Source organism: Crinia signifera, chromosome 1 (genome assembly GCF_055691185.1).
Source record: "Crinia signifera chromosome 1, ASM5569118v1, whole genome shotgun sequence".
In the NCBI taxonomy this organism is placed as follows: Eukaryota; Metazoa; Chordata; class Amphibia; order Anura; family Myobatrachidae; genus Crinia; species Crinia signifera.
The window spans coordinates 11,143,850-11,169,960 of record NC_139217.1 but is presented as its reverse complement, the minus strand read 5'-3'; the positions used below and the strand labels follow the sequence as shown (position 1 = coordinate 11,169,960).

The following is a 26,111-nucleotide window of genomic DNA, read 5'->3' as shown; positions in this document are numbered from 1 at the left end:
TTAACATTTTGAAAATTGCTAAATTTTTCATTTTTTTGCGACATTTTGGTATTTTTCACAAAAAAACACAGACTGTATCGACCCAAATTTACCACTAACTTGAAGTACAATGTGTCACGAGAAAACAATCTCAAAATCACTGGGATAAGTAAAAGCAAAAAAAAGTTATCCCCACTTAAGTGATACCTGTCAGATTTGAAAAAAAGGGCTCTGTCAGGAAGGCAAAAACAGGCTGCGGCGGGAAGGGGTTAAAGAACATCTCAGAGTGGTTGATACACCTGGACACTCTGTAGTCTCTCTTTTTTTGCTTCAAATTATAATTTTGGATGGAAGGTTTGGTTAACCGGTTTGCCAGAGAATACCTTCCCCTAGGGGTAGCTTTTGACTGTCCCATGGTCCGGTATTTCCTTGTTTGAAGAAAGAGATTCCACGTGTCCTACCTTGTGTTCCCACCCTTCCTCTCCATTTTTGTTTAGCGGGTTTATTATATATTGGTCACCTTTTTGGTTTAGGGTGTTTTTGAAGTTGTACTTAAGACCAGGACCTGCAGAGGGTTGAAGTTACTCTTTTTTTTTTTTTTTTTTCAAACACATTTTATTGAAATGGTCACAAAGTTCAATAACACATATCAAGGCGACAATTCTTTCCTTGTTTGACAAACTGCACCGCGCAGGGTGACCAAATTTTTCATTTTTCCAATAGTAACATAAAACATTAAACATTATGGAATACGGGGGCGTGGCCTAGCGGCAGATGGAGTAGGACGTGTGCCTGCACTGCTCCTGACCCAATAATCCTGCTATTATCCTGTGTCGGGTGGGGAAGGGTCTCCCAGAGGTGGGCATAGCTGGTGCCTGTCCCCCTGAACGCACTGACCTCGAGAAGGGACCCCTGTGCTGTCGGAACTGCCCTGCGCCCGACTCCGGAGAGATCCCCCTGAGAGTGTCACGCTGCCGGCGCCATCTTGGAAGCGCGGGGAGACGAGCGCTGACCAGCCGTCTGCCGTCTGCTGTGCGGCACTGCCCGGAGGAAGAAGCCCAGAGACCCCGCTGTGCCCGCTGACGCCGGACCCCCCTCGCTGGCGAGGGCGCGGGGACAGACGACTCCTGAGTCGGTCAGAAGCCTGCAGCCTTCGCGTGTGCCTGGGCTGGCACCCCCGTGCTGTGAGACGCCGGAGCTGACGGGCTCCCTCACGACCCAAGCCTTTCCCCTGCAAGAGCATCTGCACCTGTGGAGCGGAGCGGAGAGGGGGCGCCGACTGCTACGCCTGACGCTTGTGATCCCCTGGCCGGTTTCCATGTAACAGCGAGCCTGCCAAATTGTGAGTATCTGCCGCCATCTTGGAGGCGCCCCCCCCTGCAGCCACTGTGATATTCAGAGACCTGAGACCCTTCTGAGATAAGCCCCCTAAGTAAGGGGAACAGAGAGAGGGGTGCAGTACAGTATTGGATCCCCCTGCCCTGGATTTCCCTGCCTAACTACTGATACATACAGGAGGAAAGCTCCTGCCAAATAGTGAGCTGCCCCCCACCACCTTGGGACAGAAACGCTGCAGTACCCCTGTTCTGCCTGTGCTACCTGCTGGTGCACAAGATAATGCTGACATTCTCCCCATATAAATAGCTGCCAGCTTGGGGCTGAAGGTGGAATGTGCTGCCTTACCTCACAGAGCTGACTGAACCCAACATCCTACCCTATTACTGTGTTCCGCTCATGTGACGGCTTATTATAACTGCCATTGAGGAGCGTGTGCAATACCTTATACTCCTCTAAAGTGGGCTTATACCTGTGCATCCTATGCTGTGACTCTGACTGCGGTGCGACCCCAAGCCCTGATATTCTGGACACCTGATAAAAAAAACCCTTCCTGCTGACAAACTCTCTAGTGGCGATAAGAAACAGCTGTAACTATCCCTATCTGGGAGTCCTCCTATTGTTCTATGGGCCGAAAGACCGGCTCTACTGCTGCGGCACGGCTGGCCAAGTTTGCTAGAGAAGAGCGAGCACCAACCCCCCCGCCCTCTATAGCGCCCCCTCCGCCTAGTGTACCGGACTCTCCTGGGCCCTCCTCCCCTGAAACCAGGATGGCGGAGCCCGCTGAAGTGACTCTGGCACAACTCCTGCAGGCCATCACTGATTCTGAGAAACGCCTGACTGGTATGGTAGCGGAGGTAAAAATCGACATATCCTTTATACGTCAGGACATGCAGAAATTGAGGGACCGTGTAGAGGAGACTGAGACCCGGATCTCTACGCTAGAGGATACCACTGCACCTATCCCTAACCGCCTCTCCGCACTGGAATCACAAATGTCTACATGTCAGCAGAAGTTGACTGATATGGAGGGGAGGCTCAGGAGGAATAATGTGCGCTTTGTGGGGCTTCCTGAGAAGGCGGAGGGCGCAAACCCAGAATCCTTCCTCGAATCCTGGATGGTGTCCCTGTTTGGGAAGGATGCATTCACCCCCCAGTTTGCAGTGGAAAGAGCGCACAGGGTTCCCACGCGCCCACTACCCCCTGGCGCACCACCGCGTACGTTTATTGCGAAGTTCCTTCACTATAAAGATCGGGACACTGTTCTCAGATTGGCAAGGGTGAAGGGACCCCTTGAATATGACGGCCAACGGGTGGCAGCTTTCCAGGACTTTTCAGTTGAGGTCCAGAAGTCCCGGTCACAGTTTACAGGTGTTAAGCAGCGGTTACGTTCCCTACAGCTGAAGTACTCCATGCTCTACCCTGCACGACTGCGAGTGGTTGCTGGCACTCGGACCCATTTCTTTGACTCTCCACAGGCAGCCTCGACGTGGATGGACACACAACCGGCCCCCCGGGAACTCCCTCCCTAAACTACTTGAGTCTCTTGCTGTGCGGGGAAGTAACTAACCTGTGTGGGATAAGTCGTTATGTTATAATGCCTTCACCTTTAATGCTATGCGGGGGACATGCTCTTACGGATGTGTTTCCTTTATGGGGGGTCTACTCCCCTCCCTGACCAAATATCTTGTGGTCAGGACCACCATGTTCTATAGGCCATAATAATAGCTGCCCCTTAGGGGTTCATTGTTCTTGTTTTTTCTCTAGTAGAACGACTCCTTAGAGGGGTCATACAGGGTTTATTGTTAGGGGAAAAGTATACCTATGTTCGGGTGGGTATGCCGGGAGGGGGTGGGGTGTTGTTGTTTTTTTTATGTTATGTTAGATTTTTTTATTTTTATTGAAATGTGTGCGCTACTCCTATATATGTTCTTTTGGGCGGCATGCGGGTCGGGAGGAACTGCTCATTCCAGGCCAATAATATGTTGTTTGCTCCTGCCTTTTCATTCCCCCCCTGACATAAAATGGTGAATGTCATAGGCTGGAACGTCAGGGGTCTTAATGACCGAGTCAAACGCACATTGGTATTGAATCAACTTAAGGCCCATTCCCCTGGTATTGTATGTCTTTTTGAAACTCACCTTGTGGGCAGTCGTGTATTAGCTCTTAAAAAACCCTGGGTGGGGTGGACCTTCCACTCCGTCTTTCACCCTAACTCTAGAGGTGTCTCAGTTCTAATACATAAGAATATGGGCTTCAGATGCCAAAAGGTCCAAATAGACCCCAGGGGCTGTTATGTTTTCCTGGCGGGTACCCTGCATGATTCCCCTGTCGTATTGTTAGCTATATATAACCCTCCTCCCTATCAACCCACAATAATTAATAAAGCGTGTACTTTTATGCAGGACTTTCCCTCACACCCAGTTATTTGCATTGGAGACTTCAACGCTGTTATGGATGAGTCTCTGGATAGATGGAGGCCTGCCCCCGGCGATGGACGGAGTGGGGCTACGCCCTTCGCTCGTCTTATTGCTGAGGTGGGTCTGGTGGATGTTTGGAGGCTTAGGTTCCCATCGGCCAACTGCTACTCCTGCTTCTCGAGCACACATAGAGTCTTCTCTCGTATTGATATGGCCCTGATTTCTAGACGGCTGATCCCATCTGTGGCCGCCACTGAGTATTTGCCCCGGGGCATTTCGGACCATTCCCCTGTATATCTGTCGGTAGAGTTAGAATGCCCTAGGGGAGCGAAATTTTGGCGCTTTAACCCTTTTTGGCTGACGCAGATGGGGGCAGCTTCCGAATTGCTGGCGATGTGGGAGGAGTTTTTTGCTAATAACCCTATGGAGGAGAACACCTCGCTAGTGTGGGATACATTTAAGGCGTTTCTTCGAGGGTCACTGATTACCCGTGTTGCACAGCTGAAAGTTTTCAGCCGCAGGGCTGAGGTGGAATTGGAGAGGCAGAGTGCGGGGCTGGAACAGAGATACCTGGCCTCCGGGCTTGAGGTAGACCGTGTGGAATGGCTCGTGGTCCATAAACAATGGAATGAGCCGTTACTAGACAAATCTAAAAGGCGCCTACTGTTTCAGTCCCATGATTACTATACTCAGGGTGATAGATCTGGTAAATTTTACCAGGCTAGGGAGAACCTTCCCCCTACCATTGTGCACAGCGTGCGGCAAGAGAATGGCGTGTTAAGCACTGGGACCCTACCAGTTGCAAACTCCTTTTATAATCATTTTAAGGAAGTATATAGATCACGGGTAGCTTACACCTCTGTAGAGTTGACCGAATACCTGAATAATATCACCATCCCTAGTTTAAGTGCTGACTCTAGAAGTTTCCTGGATGCTCCCTTTACGCTAGAGGAGGTGGAGGGGGCAATTAAAGCCTTCCCCAACTCTAAGGCCCCAGGAGTGGATGGACTCCCTATTGAAGTTTACAAAACCCATATAACCTTCTTTGCCCCCAGACTACTGTCCCTTTATAATAGATTGCTGGAGCAGGACTCGCTGCCTCCCTCTATGGCGGAAGCACTGATAGTCCTTATCCCGAAGCCCGGTAAAGACCCACTGTCCCTCGACGCGTACCGACCCATATCCTTATTATCCACCGATATTAAAATATTGGCTAAACTACTGGCTGTACGTTTAAACGCGGTTGTATTGGAATTGGTACATCCCGACCAAACTGGCTTTATGCCTGGTAGATCAACGACCCTCAATCTGCGACGCCTCTTCACCTACATACAGTGGGCTAGAGAAGGCATGGACGACGCGGTCATAGTCTCACTAGACGCGGCCCGTGCATTTGATTCCGTAGAGTGGGCCTATTTATGGGATGTCCTGGTTAAGTTTGGAGTTGGACCGAGCTACTTGGCGTGGATTAAGCTATTGTATTCTGGCCCGGCCGCCCGGATAGTGGTTAATGGTTTCACCACAGCCTCCTTTGACCTGGGAAGGGGGACCAGACAGGGGTGCCCTCTGTCCCCCCTACTATTTGCTCTTGCGGTGGAACCATTGGCCTGCTATATAAGAGCCTCCCCACAGATCAGGGGCTTTGAGATCGGGAACAGTGAGGAAAAAATTGGGCTATATGCTGATGATATGATTCTGTACCTAACTAACATGTCCTCCTCCCTCCCAGCACTCCTTGCTTTAATGAAAGAATACGCCCGGTTCTCCGGGGTAGGGATAAACTGGGATAAATCCGTAGTGTTCCCTTTGCTCCCTACCACACAACAGCCTGAGTCATATAACTATCCCCTTCGTTGGTGTACACAGTTTAAATATTTGGGAATACAGGTCACCCACTCCTCCTCTGATTTCATAGCTTTGAATTTATCCCTGCAGATTGCTTCGTTGCGCCAAAGAGCTCGGGTCTGGCAAACACTTCCGCTATCGGTCACTGGCAGAGTGAACCTCATAAAAATGACTGTTCAACCCAAATTCCTATATATCCTTCAAAATTCCCCAACATATATTCCAATCTCCCAGTTCAAACTTATCCTACAACATATTGTCTCCTTTATATGGGGTGGCAAACGTTCAAGGATAGCAGCCAAAACTCTGTGTAGGTCTCGTTATGATGGAGGCCTGGCACTTCCAGATTTGAGATTGTACTATCTGGCGGCCCAGCTGGCTCAACTGGTAGAGTGGGTTATACCTGCGCACTATGGGAACTTACCTATTGCCCTGCTGAATAGGGTGGGATTAACTTTTTCACCCTTGCAATTCTTATTAGCAAAGACCCCCTTGGCGACGCTCCCCCCTCTCCTGCAACAGGCTCGTAGAGTGTGGATGGCAGTGGGGGCCATCAGAGGTAACCCAGTGGTAGACTCCTGCTCCCCCATATGGAGGAATAGGGACTTCCCTGAACTCTATAAACTAAAGGCTGGGGCGGAGTGGGTGCCTTTCGGGGTCTCCGAGCTCGGACACCTTTTCCAGGATGGGATACTGTATTCTTTTGAACAAATGATGTCTAAATACGAAATACCACGCCAACACTTTTATAAATATCTCCAGCTCAGACACGCAATAAGTGCGCAGTGGAGGGGGAATGTACCTGAACTTGTGGAAAGCCCAGTCCATGGAATGATTCGTAAGCTCCCGGATCGGAGCAGGGTCTCAGCTCTGTACTCTCCTCTCCTCACCTTCTCCGGCACGGATCAGCTGAACGCCCTTAGAGCTAGGTGGGTGGTGGACATAGGACCTATTGAGGATGAGGATTGGTCCCATATGTTGAGCTCCCCTAGGGATGCCACAGCGTCTGCCAGGTTCCAACAGATCCAGCTGTATATCCTGCACCGAGTCTACTGGACCCCCCGTCGGCTAATGCAGATGGGTGGCACTGGGTCGGACGCCTGTCCTAAATGTCTGGAGCCTGGCGCAGACTTCTGGCATCTGCTGTGGCGCTGCCCGCGGGTGCATTCCTTTTGGGAAACTGTCCTGGCTAATATTCGGGATACAGGTATGCAGACCCCACTCAATGACCCCCGCATTTGTATCTTTGGCCTGGAGTTAGAGGAGCTACTTTCTAGGCACCAGAGGATATATGTAAATAACCTTCTCACCCTGGCCCGTGTCTGCATTGCTAGAGCCTGGATGAGCCCCGCATCCCCATCCTCCAATATGTGGGTTGCACTTGTGAATACCACTATATCGCATGAGCGATTTATGTACACTAAACGGAACTGCCTGGGGAAATTTGGCAAGGTATGGGGCCAGTGGCAGGCCTCTACACTGTATTTACAAAACCCCAACACGTAATTCGTTAGCGGTACCTGTTTGTGTAATAAATATAGCCTGGAGTCTATGACCAGAACCGGCCCGCATGCCCCCAGGAGCACACCCCCTAATCTATCTATACCCTGTGATCGCAAATGTCTATGAACCTGCTAATTAATACTAGATCGTAAATGTATATAAGCGATTATAATACGATACAATATCTCTTGAATGATACAGCACACATATAATGATAATATTTAATTGTCTTTATTGTTAATTATTTAGCATAATTTCAATTCTCTCTTCTTTCTTCTTTCTCTCTCATCTATCTCTCTTTTATATGTTAGTAAAGTTAATATATAAATTGTATGTGTAAATTTGAAAATTCAATAAAAACACATGATTCAAAAAAAAAAAACATTATGGAATACATTCAAGTAGTGGCTTCAATTCAATCCGTACAGGTTTTACTCTGTCAACAACCTGTTATAGGCTATGATCAGATGTCATTTTGACTTTGAAACATAGAGATCACCTCTATAACTTCCACCACTTAAACAACATTCTAAAAACAGATATAAATCAAATCAGACCAGACAAGACAAAGGGAAGGTATGGGGAGGGAAGGGTGATGAGATAACTACAGTATGTCTAGATTCCAGGTGAAGATCCAATAATGGTTTCACACACTACAAGTGGGTCGCAGGTGTTCCATTTACAGTCTGGTGACTTCTTAAGAATTCTTATGTAGTTCCCAATTGCTGTATCAAAGGTTGAAGTTACTCTTAATCCGTCCATTTGTATAATAAGTGCCAGTTCATTTGTTTCCCTTGAGTAACCCACCTGTAGCTCTAGTGCTCCCCCCATATGAGATCTGAGAATGCCGTCCTCTTCTCTCCCTCCTACAGAACGTGGTACGGGCAACACTTCCCAGAGCTTAAAAATATTGTGTCCGACAACTACATGTACAGCCGGATGGTGAAGTTCATCGGAAACCGCAAGGAGCTGTCTGAGAAGAAGCTGGGAGACATGGAGAAGATTGTCTTGGATCGTGCCAAGGTCCAGGCAATCCTGGACGCCTCTCGAGCGTCTCGTGGTATGTACATCTTCAGTGATGAGAGCTGTCTCTGCTTATACGGCATTGGCCTCTTACTGGCTGTTCCCCTTCTTGTCCAGGCATTAACTTAAGGCCCAATGACCTCCACAAAACTAAGAGCTGCGCCGGGCAAATCATGTCATCGTACAAGAAGCGGAAGAGTGTGCAGGAAGATCTGCACTCACAGATGAGCCAAGTGGCCCCCTGCCTGACTGCACTCATTGGAGAAGTGGTATGTTCCTCCGCCCCCCCGATGGGTGTGGATCGTATTGTCGACCTAAGTGTGGTCGACAATACCACCGTTTCCCACCCCTGATCTACTGTATGTTGTAAATGGAGAGAATCTGTGATCTGCTGATTTGCTCTGTGTTTACATTGCTGGAGCGTCACCTTGTGGCCCCTCACAGACATGATGGGGGAAATTTACTAAAGGAAATTTGTAAAAATAGGTGTAAAAATAGGTGTATTTGTATCCAGAAATACACTTATTTTTTACATTTACTATCCCGAAAATACGGCAATTCGTATTCTTATTGATAGCACATCAATACGACTACGAATTGCCGTATTTTTTGGGATAGTAAATGTCAAAAATAAGTGTATTTCTGGATACAAATACACCTATTTTTACACCTATTTTTACAAATTTCCTTTAGTAAATTTCCCCCGATGTATCGGTAAATCTGTCAATCCTCTGAGACAGCTGCTGAGAGCCTTCCACTGCTGATCTGTGCCATCTGCGTGGCCCATCCAGGTGTACTTGTCCCACTGATCACTGTCCTTCCATCCACAGATTGGTGCCCGTCTTATTTGTAATGCAGGAAGCTTGAGAGAACTCGCAACGATGCCGGCTGCTACCATCCAGATCTTCGGAGCAAGGAAGTCCCTCGTCAGGTACACTGGCTGGGTATTTGTAGTGATAGCAGGTGACTGGGTGCTGGTCTTCTGCAAGTGGCATCTCCTGGCTATTTCATGAGTCTGAACAACCCTCTGCTAATTACCACCCTCCATTCAGGTCAGATTTCACTGCTGTGGCCATAGTGTGGCTCGGCAGCAATGTGAGGCTATGGGGCATGTTCAGTTAGTGATTGGATAGTGAGAAATAGAGGTGTCCGGTTGTTAGGGAGAGATCAGTACAGTAATAGCGCAGTGATGGGGAGGCGTAGAAGGCAGGCCTATAATAGGCTAGTGGGGAGGCAGGACTGTAATAGGTGGGGTGGGGGCAGGACGGAAATAGGCTAGTTGGGGGCATAATAGACTAATGAAAGAGGTATCAGGACAATTATAGGGTAGTATGAGAAAATGGGGAGGCATAGAGGGCGGGTCATTAATAGAGGGGGGGGGGGGGGCGGACTCGACTAGGCTATTAGGGGGGTTAATAGACTAGTGTGTGTGGTGGGCAGGACAGTAATAGAATGGTGAAGGGCAGGGCAGTAACAGGCCAGTTGGGGGGCAGGTCATTAACAGGCCAGTTAGGGTGGGGGGAGGTCAGTAACAGGCTAGTGGGGGAGCAGAGAAAAAGGGTCTTCACCAGGTGGGGGATGTAGGTGTTAAGCAGCTCACACAAAGGAATAGTCAATTCCTCAAATAATATATAGGTAGAGGGATTGGTTGGGTCAATCGCACAAGATATTAAATTCCAGAATGGCGGACCCCTAATGCGGATGATCTGTCGTAGTATATATCAGACCATAGGGGTGTGCTACCTTTGGACACAAGAATTTAGGATCATATTTGCAAAGAGAGAAAGAATGTCCTTTTTAAGGTGCACCTCAAAGAAAATTATTAAAAATTAACTTTTATTGTTCCAAACTTAAAAAGCTGCGAAAATGTATTAAAATGTAAACATTTAACATACAAGGGTGGGGTACACACAATTTAAAAAACTATGGTGACAGGCAGAATTGGCTATATGACCTAGTTGTGTCACTGATTATGTGTAGGCTACCAAGATCATGCAGTCCTTGCGAATTGGAGAAAGTCACAGTGGCTGCTAATTGATCTATATATAAGGTGCCAGGTAGGAGTGGGTTAAATAACCTCTACAACTCCAATATACAAGTATGGTGTGTGGGCTAACCCATTCTATACAATTAGCTACGGATCTCTGGTGTTATGTCCGAGTAACTGTTAGATTCTCTAGATTGTCTCAAGTAGAGCTGGGTATAGTATACCTCTGATGATCCCTAAGTCACCCCAAGGCTAGTAATACACCTGTGTCTGTGTCAGGGTCTTATCTGTGATAAGCCGGTAAGAGACTTGTCAGTGGATATGTCCTCCTACATAATTGTGGGTGTCCTTCTGTTTTAATACACCAGGGGATCTCAACCCAAGTAGGGACTGGTCTCCTTAGAATTTGACAACCAGTATGTCTCACTATCAGTCGACACACCGACACAGTGAGGGCTATGGCGGTTTATGAGATATTTTACACCAAACTAAATATAATCATTGATGTGAATGTTTCACCTGATTGTATAGTGTGTGGGCTATCTCAATCTACGCAGACCTTGCGAGAAAAAGTAAATCGCAATGGCTGCACGCAGATATGAGATGCCAAATAGGAGTGGGTTAGGTTACCTCTACAACTCCAATATACAGATTTGGTGTTTGTGTTAGCCCGTTCTAACAGTAGGTTGCGGGTCTCTGAACTTATGCCCGGCTCACTGTTGAATCACAGGTTACCTCATTAAGAGTGGGTATAATATACCTCTAGTAACTCTTTTATATTCCCATAGCCAAGTCATACGTCTGTACCCATGCCAAGATCTATTAATTGGCTGGTGAAAGACTAGTGAGAAACTCTTATAGAGTATCAGTGCCTCCTATGTATTGCAGGGCCCTGAGGAAGCTAATCTGCGAAGCGCGTGCCGGCTAGCGGTGCGCAGGCAGATGGCTTGACATTTATTATTTTTCTTATCATGTATTTTGATTGATTGTGTGTTCAGTTTGGTGTCATTATCCCTTTAACCGCCACCAGGGCTCCTATATGCCTGGGTCCTGTGTCAGTGTGTCTACAGAGAGTGAGACACATTGGTCCTTTAACTCTAAGGAGACCAGTCCCTCCCTGGGTTGAGATCCTTTGGTGTATTAACACAGTAGGGATACCCAGCAATACGTAGGAGGCACTGATACTCTATAAGAGTTTCTCACTAGTCTTTCACCAGCCAATTAATAGATCTTGGCATGGGTACAGACGCATGACTTGGCTATGGGAATATAAAAGAGTTACTAGAGGTATATTATATACCCACTCTTAATGAGGTAACCTGTGATTCAACAGTGTTTGGTGTAAAATATCTCAGAAACCGCCATAGGCCTCACTGTGTCGGTGTGTCGACTGATAGTGAGACATACTGGTTGTCAAATTCTAAGGACACCAGTCCCTACTTGGGTTGAGATCCCCTGGTGTATTAAAACAGAAGGACACCCACAATTATGTAGGAGGACATACCCACTGACAAGTCTCTTACCGGCTTATCACAGATAAGACCCTGACACAGACACAGGTGTATTACTAGCCTTGGGGTGACTTAGGGATCATCAGAGGTATACTATACCCAGCTCTACTTGAGACAATCTAGACGAGAATCTAACAGTTACTCGGACATAACACCAGAGATCCGTAGCTAATTGTATAGAACGGGTTAGCCCACACACCATACTTGTATATTGGAGTTGTAGAGGTTATGTAACCCACTCCTACCTGGCACCTTATATATAGATCAATTAGCAGCCACTGCGACTTTCTCCAATTCGCAAGGACTGCATGATCTTGGTAGCCTACACATAATCAGTGACACAACTAGGTCATATAGCCAATTCTGCCTGCCACCATAGTTTGTTAAATTGTGTGTACCCCACCCTTGTATGTTAAATGTTTACATTTTAATACATTTTCGCAGCTTTTTAAGTTTGGAACAATAAAAGTTAATTTTTAATAATTTTCTTTGAGGTGCACCTTAACAAGGACATTCTTTCTCTCTTTGCAAATATTGTCAAATAATATATATACAAGAAAAAAGAAAAAGTGGAGCGCTATCACTAAAAATTATTAACCAGTTTGTTAAAATATTGGGTACTTGTGCAGTTTCACGGCGGCAGCCTAAGCTACGTTATTAGCGTAGGCTGCCGCCGTGAAACTACACACTGCATCTCTGTCCCCGGCAAGGCTACTCAGCGCCTCTCACACCGCTGGCACCAGCATGATCCCCTCTCTTTGGCAGAGAGGGGATCATGCTGGCGCCGGCGGAGAGGCGCTCCATCTGTTTGAGCCGCAGGAGGCTCCAGCAATGAGACACTCCTGCATCTGAGTAGCTATTGCAGCAGGGTACAGCAACCCTGCCAACAGTATTAGGGGTCCTGTAGCGCGTGCGTCTCCTATACGAAGAAGGGGTGCGGACGCAAGTGCGTCCCATTCACAATGAAGGAGGCATTTGCCAGTGCTCCATGTTACATACTGGCAAATGCCTCCTTTTAAAAAGCCCACTATCCACGGCAGCCTGGAGCGTGGCGAGGGGACGCGTTACATGTCCTCCCAACCTTTTCATACCCCCACTATCCACGTTGGCGTTGAGTAGATTTTTATATAGTGTGGCAAGCGCATCGAGTCACGAGCCCTGCGAGGGGACATGGGTTACGGTACTTGTGTATTATCTGGGCGCCCGATTTTTTTCATCGTACACCCAAAAATCGGTCGCATCGCATGCCATCATATCACATGCGATCATATTGCATGCGATGCGACGCGATTGGACCTGTTTTTTCATTGTACAGGCACCCAGATGCCTGATTCCTATGGTAAATGCCCACCCAGACCCGATTTTTTTGGTTGTACACCCATCCTGATGGGTAATGACTATGTTAAATGGACCCCCATTGTTCACGCCACCCCACTATCAACGCCAGTGGTATGCGACCTCTGACCATTTCATACCCCCACTATCCACGTCGGCGTGGAGTTGATTTTATATAGTGTGGCGAGCCATATGCTTATGCGGCCTGGAGGGATAATATATTAGCCTGACGAGCGTAACGAGGCACCGGGCCCGCTGCGTGGCAAGCGCAGCGAGCCCGCAAGGTGGGGCGATCCGCGTCCCCCCCTTCTCGGGATTTCGGCGGTCAGGATTCCGGTGTCGGGATTTTGAACGCCAGGATCCCGACCGCCGGGATTTCATACTGAATCCACGCTAACTATGCTGGAACACTACGCTACTTCTGACTGACTACGCTATCTACGCTGGCCGCGGGAACAATACGCTACTTCTTACTGAATACGCTATCTACGCTGGCCGCCGGAGCACTACACTACTTCTGACTGAATACGCTATCTACGCTGGCCGCGGGAACATTATGATACTTCTGATTACGCTGTCTACACTGGCTGTGGGAACACTACGCTGATTCTGACTGACTACACGATCTACGCTGGCCGCGCGAGCAAACACTATGCTTTTTCTGACTGACTACGCTATCTATGCTGGCCGCGGGAACACTACGCTATTCTGACTAATTACGCTACTCTGGCTGACTACGCTATCTACGCTGGCCACGGCAACACTACGCTACTTCTGACTACGCTATATATGCTGGCCGTGGGAACACTACGCTACTCCTGACTGACTATGCTATCTACGCTAGCCGCGGGAACACTACGCTACTTCTGACTGACTACGCTATCTACGCTGGTTGCGGGAACACTACGCTACTTCTGACTGACTACGCTATCTACACTGGCCGCAGGAACACTACGCTGATTCTGACTGACTACGCTATCTATGCTGGCCGCAGGAACACTATGCTGATTCTGACTGACTATGCTATCTACGCTGGCCGTGGGACCACTACGCTGATTCTGACTGACTACGTTATCTACGCTGGCTGCGGGAATACTACGCTACTTCTGACTGACTATGCTATCTACGCTGGCTGCGGGAACACTACGCTGATTCTGACACTGATGCTACGCTAGCCGCGGGAACACTACGCTACTTCTGACTGACTACGTTATCTACGCTGGCCGCGGGAACAATACGCTACTTCTGACTGACTACGATATCTATGCTGGCCGCGGGAACACTACGCTGATTCTGACTGACTACGCTATCTACGCCGGCTGCGGGAACACTACGCTGATTCTGACTGACTACGTTATCTACGCTGGCTGTGGGAATACTACGCTACTTCTGACTGACTACGCTATCTACGCTGGCTGCAGGAACACTACGCTGATTCTGACAGGGATGCTACGCTGACTGCGGGAACACTATGCTGATTCTGACTGACTATGCTATCTACACTGGCTGCGGGAACACTACGCTGATTCTGACAGGGATGCTACGCTAGCCGCAGGAACACTGCGCTACTTCTGACTGACTACGCTATCTCCGCTGGCCATGGGAACACTACGCTATTCTGACTGACTACGCTATCTATGCTGGCCGCAGGAACACTACGCTGATTCTGACTGACTACGCTATCTACGCTGGCCACGCGAACACTACGCTACTTCTGACTGACTACGCTATCTATGCTGGCCACGCGAACACTACGCTACTTCTGACTGACTACGCTATCTATGCTGGCCGCAGGAACACTACGCTGATTCTGACTGACTACGCTATCTATGCTGGCCGCAGGAACACTACGCTGATTCTGAATGACTACGCTACCTACACTGGTTGCGGGAACACTACGCTACTCCTGACTGACTACGCTACTCCTGACTGACTACGCTATCTACGCTAGCCGCGGGAACACTACGCTACTCCTGACTGACTACGCTGGCTGTGGGAACACTACGCCACTTCTGACTGACTACGCTATCTACGCTGGCTGCGGGAACACTACGTCACTTCTGACTGACTACGCTATCTACGCTGGCTGCGGGAACACTACGCTACTTCTGACTGACTACGCTATCTACGCTTGCTGCTGGAACACTACGCTGATACTGACCGGATGCTACGCTGGCCGCGGGAACACTACGCTACTTCTGACTGACTACGCTGGCCGCGCAAACACTACGCTACTCTGACTGACTACGCTGGCTGCGGGAACACTACGCTGATGCTCACAGGGATGCTACTATGGCCTCAGGAACAGTACGCTACTTCTGACTGACTACGCTCTCTACACTAACCGCGGGAACACTACGCTACTCTGACTGACTACGCTATCTACGCTGGCCGCGGGAACACTACGCTACTTCTGACTGACTACGCAAATTACGCTGGCTGCGGGAATGCTACGCAGATGCTAACAGGGACGCTACGCTGTCCTAAGGAACAGCACGCTACTTCTGACTGACTACGCTATCTCCGCTGGCCATGGGAACACTACACTATTCTGACTAACTACGCTACTCTGGCTGACTACGCTGGCCACGGGAACACTACGCTACTTCTGACTGACTACGCTATCTATGGCTGGCCGCAGGAACACTACGCTGATTCTGACTGACTACGCTATCTATGCTGGCCGCAGGAACACTACGCTGATTCTGACTGACTACGCTATCTATGCTGGCCGCAGGAACACTACGCTGATTCTGACTGACTATGCTATCTACGCTGGCCACGCGAACACTACGCTACTTCTGACTGACTACGCTATCTATGCTGGCCACGCGAACACTACGCTACTTCTGACTGACTACGCTATCTATGCTGGCCGCAGGAACACTACGCTGATTCTGACTGACTACGCTATCTATGCTGGCCGCAGGTACACTACGCTGATTCTGACTGACTACGCTATCTATGCTGGCCGCAGGAACACTACGCTGATTCTGACTACGCTATCTACGCTGGCCACGCGAACACTACGCTACTTCTGACTGACTACGCTATCTATGCTGGCCGCAGGAACACTATGCTGATTCTGACTGACTATGCTATCTATGCTGGTTGCGGGAACACTACGCTACTCCTGACTGACTACGCTATCTACGCTAGCCGCGGGAACACTACGCTACTCCTGACTGACTACGCTGGCTGCGGGAATACTACGCTACTTCTGACTGACTACGCTGGCTGCGGGAATACTACGCTACTTCTGACTGACTACGCTGGCTGCTGGAACACTACGCTGATACTGACAGGGATGCTACGCTGGCCGCGGGAACATTACGCTACTTCTGACTGACTACGCTATCTACGCTGGCCGCTTGAACACTACGCTTCTCCTGACTGACTACGCTATCTATGCTGGCTGTGGGAACACTACACTACTTCTGACTGACTACGCTATCTACGCTAGCTGCAGGAACACTACGCTACTCCTGACTGACTACGCTATCTATGCTGGCTGCGGGAACACTACACTACTTCTGACTGACTACGCTATCTACGCTGGCTGCTGGAACACTACGCTACTTCTGACTGACTACGCTAGCCGCGGGAACACTACGCTACTTCTGACTGACTACGCTATCTACGCTGGCTGTGGGAAAACTACACTACTTCTGACTGACTATGCTATCTACGCTGGCCACGCGAACACTACGCTACTTCTGACTGACTATGCTATCTACGCTGGCTGCGGGAACACTACGCTGATTCTGACAGGGATGCTACGCTGGCCGCGGGAACACTACGCTGATTCTGACAGGGATGCTACGCTGGCCGCGGGAACACTACGCTGATTCTGACTGACTACGCTATCTACGCTGGCCGCAGGAACACTATGCTACTCCTGACTGACTACGCTATCTACGCTGGCCGCGGGAACACTACGCTACTCCTGACTGACTACGCTATCTATGCTGGCCGCGGGAACACTACGCTACTTCTGACTGACTACGCTATCTAGGGGGAGGGGCCCTAAACTGCACACCCTGGACATATGAGGTGCTACCTGCTGAGACCTGTAGTGCAGCAAGCAGGAGGAGGAGTTTGCAGGTGCACACTAAATATAAATGCTAGACCTTTTAATATCATTGCTATGTTGCATTTTTGAGGTTCTTAGCATAATGATGGCCATTATTATGGGCTTGTCCACCGCGTCCAGGTTACCTCAATAGGACAAGTCCCTAACACTACTCTGAGACAGGTCCAGGGCACAGGACCCCCCAGGCCAGCCCAGCAGAACCACCCCACAGCATCACATTGGTGTTAAATTAAAGTGACAGTAAAAGGGATAGGGGAAATTATATGTGATAAGACTTACCTAATTCATACACACTGGAAGGAACTAGACGCCTTCCTCCTTAACTAGCACCCCAGGCCGCGGGAACACTACGCTGATTCTGACTGACTACGCTATCTACGCTGGCCGCGGGAACACTATGCTACTTCTGACTGACTACGCTATCTACGCTGGCCGCGGGAACACTACGCTACTTCTGACTGACTACGCTGGCCGCGGGAACACTACGCTACTTCTGACTGACTACGCTATCTACGCTGGCCGCGGGAACACTACGCTGATTCTCACTGACTACGCTATCTATGCTGGCCGCGGGAACACTACGCTATCTACGCTGGGTGCGGGAATACTACGCTACTTCTGACTGACTACGCTATCTACGCTGGCCGCGGGAACACTACGCTACTTCTGACTGACTACGCTGGCCGCGGGAACACTACGCTACTTCTGACTGACTACGCTGGCAGCGGGAACACTACGCTACTTCTGACTGACTACGCTATCTACGCTGGCCGCGGGAACACTACGCTGATTCTGACTGACTACGCTATCTATGCTGGCCGCGGGAACACTACGCTACCGCTACTTCTGACTGACTACGCTATCTATGCTGGCCGCGGGAACACTACGCTACTTCTGACTGACTACGCTGACCGCGGGAACACTACGCTACTTCTGACTGACTACGCTATCTACGCTGGCCGAGGGAACACTATGCTGATTCTGACTGACTACGCTATCTATGCTGGCCGCGGGAACACTACGCTATCTACGCTGGCTTCGGGAATACTACGCTACTTCTGACAGGGACACTATGCTGATGGCGTAAGCTGCCGCCGCAAAACTGCACAAGTACCAAATATTGAAAAAATAGATCAATTGGTTATCACATAATTATAAGAAGTGTATTAAACATTAAAAAATTATAATTGAAATTGTTAATTATTGACCAAAACTGTTCGCTTGAAAGAATATGATGAGTAATAGAATTGGACTGAGCAATATATACTTATGGCGGTCTCCTGCTTATCTGTTAATAGCTTCTGAGGTTTACTTGATCCTCCTCGTTCTCTTATTAGCACTGGAAATTTTAATGGTGGGTGTCCACAGCACCTGACTGGGTTATTGCTGCTGTGTTATGATGTCACTGCCCACGTTGATGGGGCAGGATCACAGGCCAGTTGATAAGGCAACCCAATATTGAGCAGGTGGTGGTGTCCCAAATGCAATTTTCCAGTGGAGGAAAGACCCTCAGGCAAGATCTGTAGTAAATTTCAAGGAATTTACAGCTGGGTGTCCAAAGTGCTTCAAATTGCACAAGAAATAAAGGTGCCCACAGACGCATCAATTATCGAATGCGTTTTGTACTTTTTAAGCACAAATTGCATCTGATGTACAATTATTGGATGGTGTTTATGGGCTTGTGCGATGCTGTATGTCTAAAATTGTATGTCTAAAAAAGTACGTGCTGCACATATCTTTTCTGCTCATATTCAGAACCATTGTACAGACAAAAACGCATAGCACAGTACAATTGTAGCGTCTGTGGGCACCTTAAGACAATTGTCTGTAATACTGACGCGTTTCTACGACTTAGTTGACAACTTTTTCAAAGCAATCTTAAGGTCATTAATAAACATCGAGACATGGAATGTGACGGCATATAAGAACCACTTGGCCCATCTAGTGTGCCCCTTTATTAAACATGTTACCTCAAACCATGTTTGATCCTTATTTCTTTGTAAGGATATCAATATGCCTATCCCAAGCATGTTTTCATTGCTCTACTGTATCTGCCTCTACCACCTCAGATGGGAGGTTATACCACTTATCTACTACTCTTTCTGTGAAGTAATTCTTCCTCAGATTTCCCCTGAATCTTCCTCCCTCTAGTGTCAGTGCATGTCCTCGTGTTCTGCTGATCCTCTTCCTGTGACTAATGTCTCCCACCTGTACCTTCCTCCCCCTAGTGTCAGTGCATGTCCTCGTGTTCTGCTGCTCCTCTTCCTGTGAAGAATGTCTCCCACCTGTACCTTCCTCCCTCTAGTGTCAGTGCGTGTCCTCGTGTTCTGCTGATCCTCTTCCTGTGACTAATGTCTCCCACCTGTACCTTCCTCCCCCTAGTGTCAGTGCATGTCCTCGTGTTCTGCTGCTCCTCTTCCTGTGAAGAATGTCTCCCACCTGTACCTTCCTCCCTCTAGTGTCAGTGCGTGTCCTCGTGTTCTGCTGCTCCTCTTCCTGTGACTAATGTCTCCCACCTGTACCTTCCTCCCTCTAGTGTCAGTGCGTGTCCTCGTGTTCTGCTGCTCCTCTTCCTGTGAAGAATGTCTCCCACCTGTACCTTCCTCCCTCTAGTGTCAGTGCGTGTCCTCGTGTTCTGCTGCTCCTCTTCCTGTGACTAATGTCTCCCACCTGTACCTTCCTCCCTAGTGTCAGTGCATGTCCTCGTGTTCTGCTGCTCCTCTTCCTTTGACTAATGTCTCCCACCTGTACGTTCCTCCCTCTAGTGTCAGTGCGTGTCCTCGTGTTCTGCTGCTCCTCTTCCTGTGAAGAATGTCTCCCACCTGTACCTTCCTCCCTCTAGTGTCAGTACCTGTCCTCGTGTTCTGCTGCTCCTCTTTCTGAGACTAATGTCTCCCACCTGTACCTTCCTCCCTCTAGTGTCAGTACCTGTCCTCGTGTTCTGCTGCTCCTCTTCTTGTGAAGAATGTCTCCCACCTGTACCTTCCTCCCTCTAGTGTCAGTGCGTGTCCTCGTGTTCTGCTGCTCCTCTTCCTGTGACTGTCTCCCACCTGTACCTTCCTCCCTCTAGTGACAGTGCGTGTTCTGCTGCTCCTCTTCCTGTGAAGAATGTCTCCCACCTGTACCTTCCTCCCTCTAGTGTCAGTGCGTGTCCTCGTGTTCTGCTGCTCCTCTTCCTGTGACTAATGTCTCCCACCTGTACCTTCCTCCCTAGTGTCAGTGCGTGTCCTCGTGTTCTGCTGCTCCTCTTCCTTTGACTAATGTCTCCCACCTGTACCTTCCTCCCCCTAGTGTCAGTGCATGTCCCTGTGTTCTGCTGCTCCTCTTCCTGTGAAGAATGTCTCCCACCTGTACCTTCCTCCCTCTAGTGTCAGTACCTGTCCTCGTGTTCTGCTGCTCCTCTTCCTGTGAAGAATGTCTCCCACCTGTACCTTCCTCCCCCTAGTGTCAGTGCATGTCCTCGTGTTCTGCTGCTCCTCTTCCTGTGAAGAATGTCTCCCACCTGTACCTTCCTCCCTCTAGTGTCAGTGCTTGTCCTCGTGTTCTGCTGCTCCTCTTCCTGTGAAGAATGTCTCCCACCTGTACCTTCCTCACTCTAGTGCCAGTGCATGTCCTCGTGTTCTGCTGCTCCTCTTCCTGTGACTAATGTCTCCCACCTGTACCTTCCTCCCTCTAGTGTCAGTGCGTGTCCTCGTGTTCTGCTGCTCCTCTTCCTGTGACTGTCTCCCACCTGTACCTTCCTCCCTCTAGTGTCAGTGCGTGTTCTGCTGCTCCTCTTCCTGTGAAGAATGTCTCCCACCTGTACCTTCCTCCCTCTAGTGTCAGTGTGTGTCCTCGTGTTCTGCTGCTCCTCTTCCTGTGACTAATGTCTCCCACCTGTACCTTCCTCCCTAGTGTCAGTGCGTGTCCTCGTGTTCTGCTGCTCCTCTTCCTTTGACTAATGTCTCCCACCTGTACGTTCCTCCCTCTAGTGTCAGTGCGTGTCCTCGTGTTCTGCTGCTCCTCTTCCTGTGAAGAATGTCTCCCACCTGTACCTTCCTCCCTCTAGTGTCAGTACCTGTCCTCGTGTTCTGCTGCTCCTCTTCTTGTGACTGTCTCCCACCTGTACCTTCCTCCCCCTAGTGTCAGTGCATGTCCCTGTGTTCTGCTGCTCCTCTTCCTGTGAAGAATGTCTCCCACCTGTATCTTCCTCCCCCTAGTGTCAGTGCATGTCCTCGTGTTCTGCTGCTCCTCTTCCTGTGAAGAATGTCTCCCACCTGTACCTTCCTCCCTCTAGTGTCAGTGCTTGTCCTCGTGTTCTGCTGCTCCTCTTCCTGTGAAGAATGTCTCCCACCTGTACCTTCCTCACTCTAGTGCCAGTGCATGTCCTCGTGTTCTGCTGCTCCTCTTCCTGTGACTAATGTCTCCCACCTGTACCTTCCTCCCTCTAGTGTCAGTGCGTGTCCTCGTGTTCTGCTGCTCCTCTTCCTGTGACTGTCTCCCACCTGTACCTTCCTCCCTCTAGTGTCAGTGCGTGTTCTGCTGCTCCTCTTCCTGTGAAGAATGTCTCCCACCTGTACCTTCCTCCCTCTAGTGTCAGTGTGTGTCCTCGTGTTCTGCTGCTCCTCTTCCTGTGACTAATGTCTCCCACCTGTACCTTCCTCCCTAGTGTCAGTGCGTGTCCTCGTGTTCTGCTGCTCCTCTTCCTTTGACTAATGTCTCCCACCTGTACGTTCCTCCCTCTAGTGTCAGTGCGTGTCCTCGTGTTCTGCTGCTCCTCTTCCTGTGAAGAATGTCTCCCACCTGTACCTTCCTCCCTCTAGTGTCAGTACCTGTCCTCGTGTTCTGCTGCTCCTCTTCTTGTGACTGTCTCCCACCTGTACCTTCCTCCCCCTAGTGTCAGTGCATGTCCCTGTGTTCTGCTGCTCCTCTTCCTGTGAAGAATGTCTCCCACCTGTACCTTCCTCCCTCTAGTGTCAGTACCTGTCCTCGTGTTCTGCTGCTCCTCTTCCTGTGACTGTCTCCCACCTGTACCTTCCTCCCTCTAGTGTCAGTGCATGTCCTCGTGTTCTGCTGCTCCTCTTCCTGTGAAGAATGTCTCCCACCTGTACCTTCCTCCCTCTAGTGCCAGTGCATGTCCTCGTGTTCTGCTGCTCCTCTTCCTGTGACTAATGTCTCCCACCTGTACCTTCCTCCCTCTAGTGTCAGTGCGAGTCCTCGTGTTCTGCTGCTCCTCTTCCTGTGACTAATGTTTCCCACCTGTACCTTCCTCCCTAGTGTCAGTGCATGTCCTCGTGTTCTGCTGCTCCTCTTCCTTTGACTAATGTCTCCCACCTGTACGTTCCTCCCTCTAGTGTCAGTGCGTGTCCTCGTGTTCTGCTGCTCCTCTTCCTGTGATGAATGTCTCCCACCTGTCCCTTCCTCCCTCTAGTGTCAGTACCTGTCCTCGTGTTCTGCTGCTCCTCTTTCTGAGACTAATGTCTCCCACCTGTACCTTCCTCCCTCTACTGTCAGTACCTGTCCTCGTGTTCTGCTGCTCCTCTTCCTGTGAAGAATGTCTCCCACCTGTACCTTCCTCCCTCTAGTGCAGGGGTTCTCAAACTATTGTGCTCTGGGACCCCATCAGACAATAAAAATAATGATGGGACCCCATCAGACAATAAAAATTAATTACGGGACCCCAGCAAGTTACTGCAGAAGGTCATCACATCACATGTGTAGTCAGCAGACAGCACAAACATGGCAGCATTGTGGGGGCACAGAGTGATGGGAGGAGTCTAATATATCAGACTCCTTGAATCACTGACTGAGATGAAAAAAGTCATCAACCTGATGGTCAGCAAAATGGATTCGCGACCCCACAATGAGAAGGTCGGGACCCACTTTGGGGTCAGGACCCACAGTTTGAGAACCACTGCTCTAGTGTCAGTACCTGTCCTCGTGTTCTGCTGCTCCTCTTCCTGTGAAGAATGTCTCCCACCTGTACCTTCCTCCCTCTAGTGTCAGTGCATGTCCTCGTGTTCTGCTGCTCCTCTTCCTGTGAAGAATGTCTCCCACCTGTACCTTCCTACCTCTAGTGTCAGTGCATGTCCTCGTGTTCTGCTGCTCCTCTTCCTGTGAAGAATGTCTCCCACCTGTACCTTCCTCCCTCTAGTGCCAGTGCATGTCCTCGTGTTCTGCTGCTCCTCTTCCTTTGACTAATGTCTCCCACCTGTACGTTCCTCCCCCTAGTGTCAGTGCATTTCCTCGTGTTCTGCTGCTCCTCTTCCTGTGACTAATGTCTCCCACCTGGACCTTGTTATAACCCTTGATATATGTGAAAGTTTCTATCATGTCCCCCCTTTCCCTTCTCTGCTCTAAAGTATACATATTAAGATCTTTTAGTCTTTCCTGGTACGTTTTGTGATGTAGGCCATGCACCATTTTAGTTGCCCGTCTTTGTACAGTCTCTAATGTATTTATATCCTTCTGGAGATATGGCCTCCAGAACTGAACACAATACTCTAGGTGAGGTCGTACCAATGACCTATACAGTGGCATTATTACTTCTTTCTTTCTACTGCTGATTCCTCTCCCTATGCAACCAAAACTTTGTGCTAACGTTTCGGTGTTTGACCCCCTTTATCAATCCAAAAATCAAATAGTCAATTTAATAGGCTAGTGAGGGGGAGAATCAGAGGGCAGTATTCAATGAGAAATATTCTCCGTGCATGGCGAGAGATTTTTTTCTCTCGCCATGCACTCACCCTGTTACGGAGGGCTCGCTGCCACTCCTGCTCCCACTATTCAATGTGGTTAAGACTCGTCGCCACTCATGGCGAGTCTTAACCCCTGCAGCGGAGCCGGGGGACGGAGGCAGCCAGGGAGATTAAAGTCTCCCTGGCTGCCCCAGAACATATGTGGAGGGGAGGAGGGCTCCCCGGGACCCAGGCAGCACAAGCTGCCCCCCCCCCCCCTATAGCCAGCGGGGGACCCAGTATTCACTGCACCCGATCGCATATGTAATGATCGGGTGCAGTGAATATATGAATATCTAATAAGCGGCTCGAGAGCTCCGGCCCCCTGCTGGCTGCTCTGTGTAATAAAAAATATATATATATATTTTTTTTTTTTTATTAAATATGTATTCATGTGCTATAAGCACATGAATAAAAATAACATGCCCCTTCACAGAAAAAAAATCCTGATTTTTTTGACACCAAAATAATAAAAAAAAAACTTAGTTTTAAAAGTTCACATTCCAGTTCTCCATGAAAAGATGGAGAATTGCTACACGGAGAGAGACGGTGAAAATCACTTAGAAAAGACGGCGAATATTTCACATTGAATAGGGTGGTTCACTTTTTGAGACCAAAATTCTCCGTCCAAGGCGAAAAAAGCACAAATTCGCCATAAAACACGGAGAATTTTTCTCATTGAATACTGCCCAGAGAAGTTTTAGTGAGGGGCAGGTACTAGAGGGGAGAGGGGTAAATTCAGTGAGCATCAGGCTATTGCTATAACAGGTAAGTGTTAGTCGGGGTTAGGGAAGCCAATCCCGGAGCATTTTTTCAATCTCGGATTTCGGGATTAAAAAATGCCCAATCCCGGGATTCCCGGGATCCCGGGATTGGCTTCCCTAATTTAAAAACCGCACCCCGGCCGCCCCGCATATTTACTTACATGTGGGGTGCGGTGCGGCCGGGTGTCTGTGGAGCCAGGCAGCCGGCCGGGTTGGCAGGCGGGTAGCAGCGAGCCGGGGGTGGGGAGCCAGCCGGGTTGGTGGGCGGGGGCGAACGCATGCTGCACAGAGCCACACTGGCTCTGTGCAGCTGCTTGGCCTGCGCAGCGTGATCTCTGTACTCGTCATGCTGCGCAGGGATGTACTTCCGGGGAAGGGAGAAGCTGGGCAGCGTCTGAGCACACGCTCAGATGCTGACCGGCATTAGACTGCGCATGCACAGTCTAATCCCAAAATCCCGGGATTGAAATCCCGGCGTTTTAGGGGCCAAATCCCGGGATCCCGCCGATCCCGGGATTGGCCACCCTACTCGGGGTAATTTATTGGAGGGTGAGTTATCCGTCAGATCGCCCTTATCTTATGTAACGCCCATAGTGAATAATCTCTGTGGCCGATATCACAGGTCTCTAATTACAGTCTCGGTAATTACTTCACAGTGACGAGAAGGCCGATGGAAAGAAGAAGCACAAGGGCCTGATCTTCCACTCGCCTCTTCTGAAAGGGGCGCTGCAAAGTGCGTGCTCCAGCTCTCCCGCTTCCTGGCCACGCAGTGCATGATGGCTGCCCGGATGGACTTCTCCTCAGGTGAGCATCCCGGGGCCAGTGGCTAGTTTGGGCCGCGGCACCTTGGACTAAATGAAACTCGAGATGGGTAGCTTTGTAGCAACGTTTCAACGTGTCACATAGGCAAATCAATCACACTAATTTCCAGATGGGCGGATCCTGGAGAGATGACATCATAGCATAGCCCAAATATAATTATTTGTCAAATAATACACCAATTGCCACAAAATAGCAATATGTATACATATATACAGTAATACAAACATAACATGTAGACGGGGACTAATACATTATATCAATACAATGTTACATATAGGTTATCCATAATAAACCTGCTCATATACGCATACCGCTTTCAGACTGCAAATGCAGGGTCGCACTGGGACTTGGAAATGGTTCAGTCCCGGTGCATGTGCAGACTGTTCAGATTGTCATGTGGGGGTGGGGGAGGAGGCAGCGCTTAGAGGTGGCGCTGCTCCGAGCGCTGCCTCCTCCATAGTGTGAACGGGAAACTGGTAGCTCGACCCGATTAACTAGTTCACACTGCACAGCAACACCGCGATGAACCGGTAAGAACCCTTCTTATTACCTGGTTCGTATTGCCGTGTTCGTACCAGTTAGCTGTAACCAGTAATCACATCGCACAAATAACCGTGTCAAACCGGAATTTTGTGCTATTTGACGGGTATAAGCTGGGTCGGCACTACCACTAGGCAGCTGCCTATGGGCACCAGCCACTGGAGGGCGCCGTTACATATGTTATACTAAAAATGAAGGATGTATCTAAAAAGCATCCTTCGTGTAAATTGCGCTAGCC

At 49.4% G+C, this 26,111-nt stretch overlaps 1 protein-coding gene across 1 annotated transcript in view; it reads left to right on the top strand.

The window, feature by feature from the left end:
• The window catches only part of LOC146061612 (uncharacterized), a 447,354-nt gene that overhangs the window by 51,130 nt on the left and 370,113 nt on the right, over positions 1-26,111 (top strand). The window contains exons 6-7 of the mRNA XM_083174479.1: positions 7,955-8,142; positions 8,223-8,374. Coding sequence (XP_083030605.1) covers positions 7,955-8,142; positions 8,223-8,374 — 340 coding nt within the window. The remainder of the gene's footprint in view (positions 1-7,954; positions 8,143-8,222; positions 8,375-26,111) is intronic.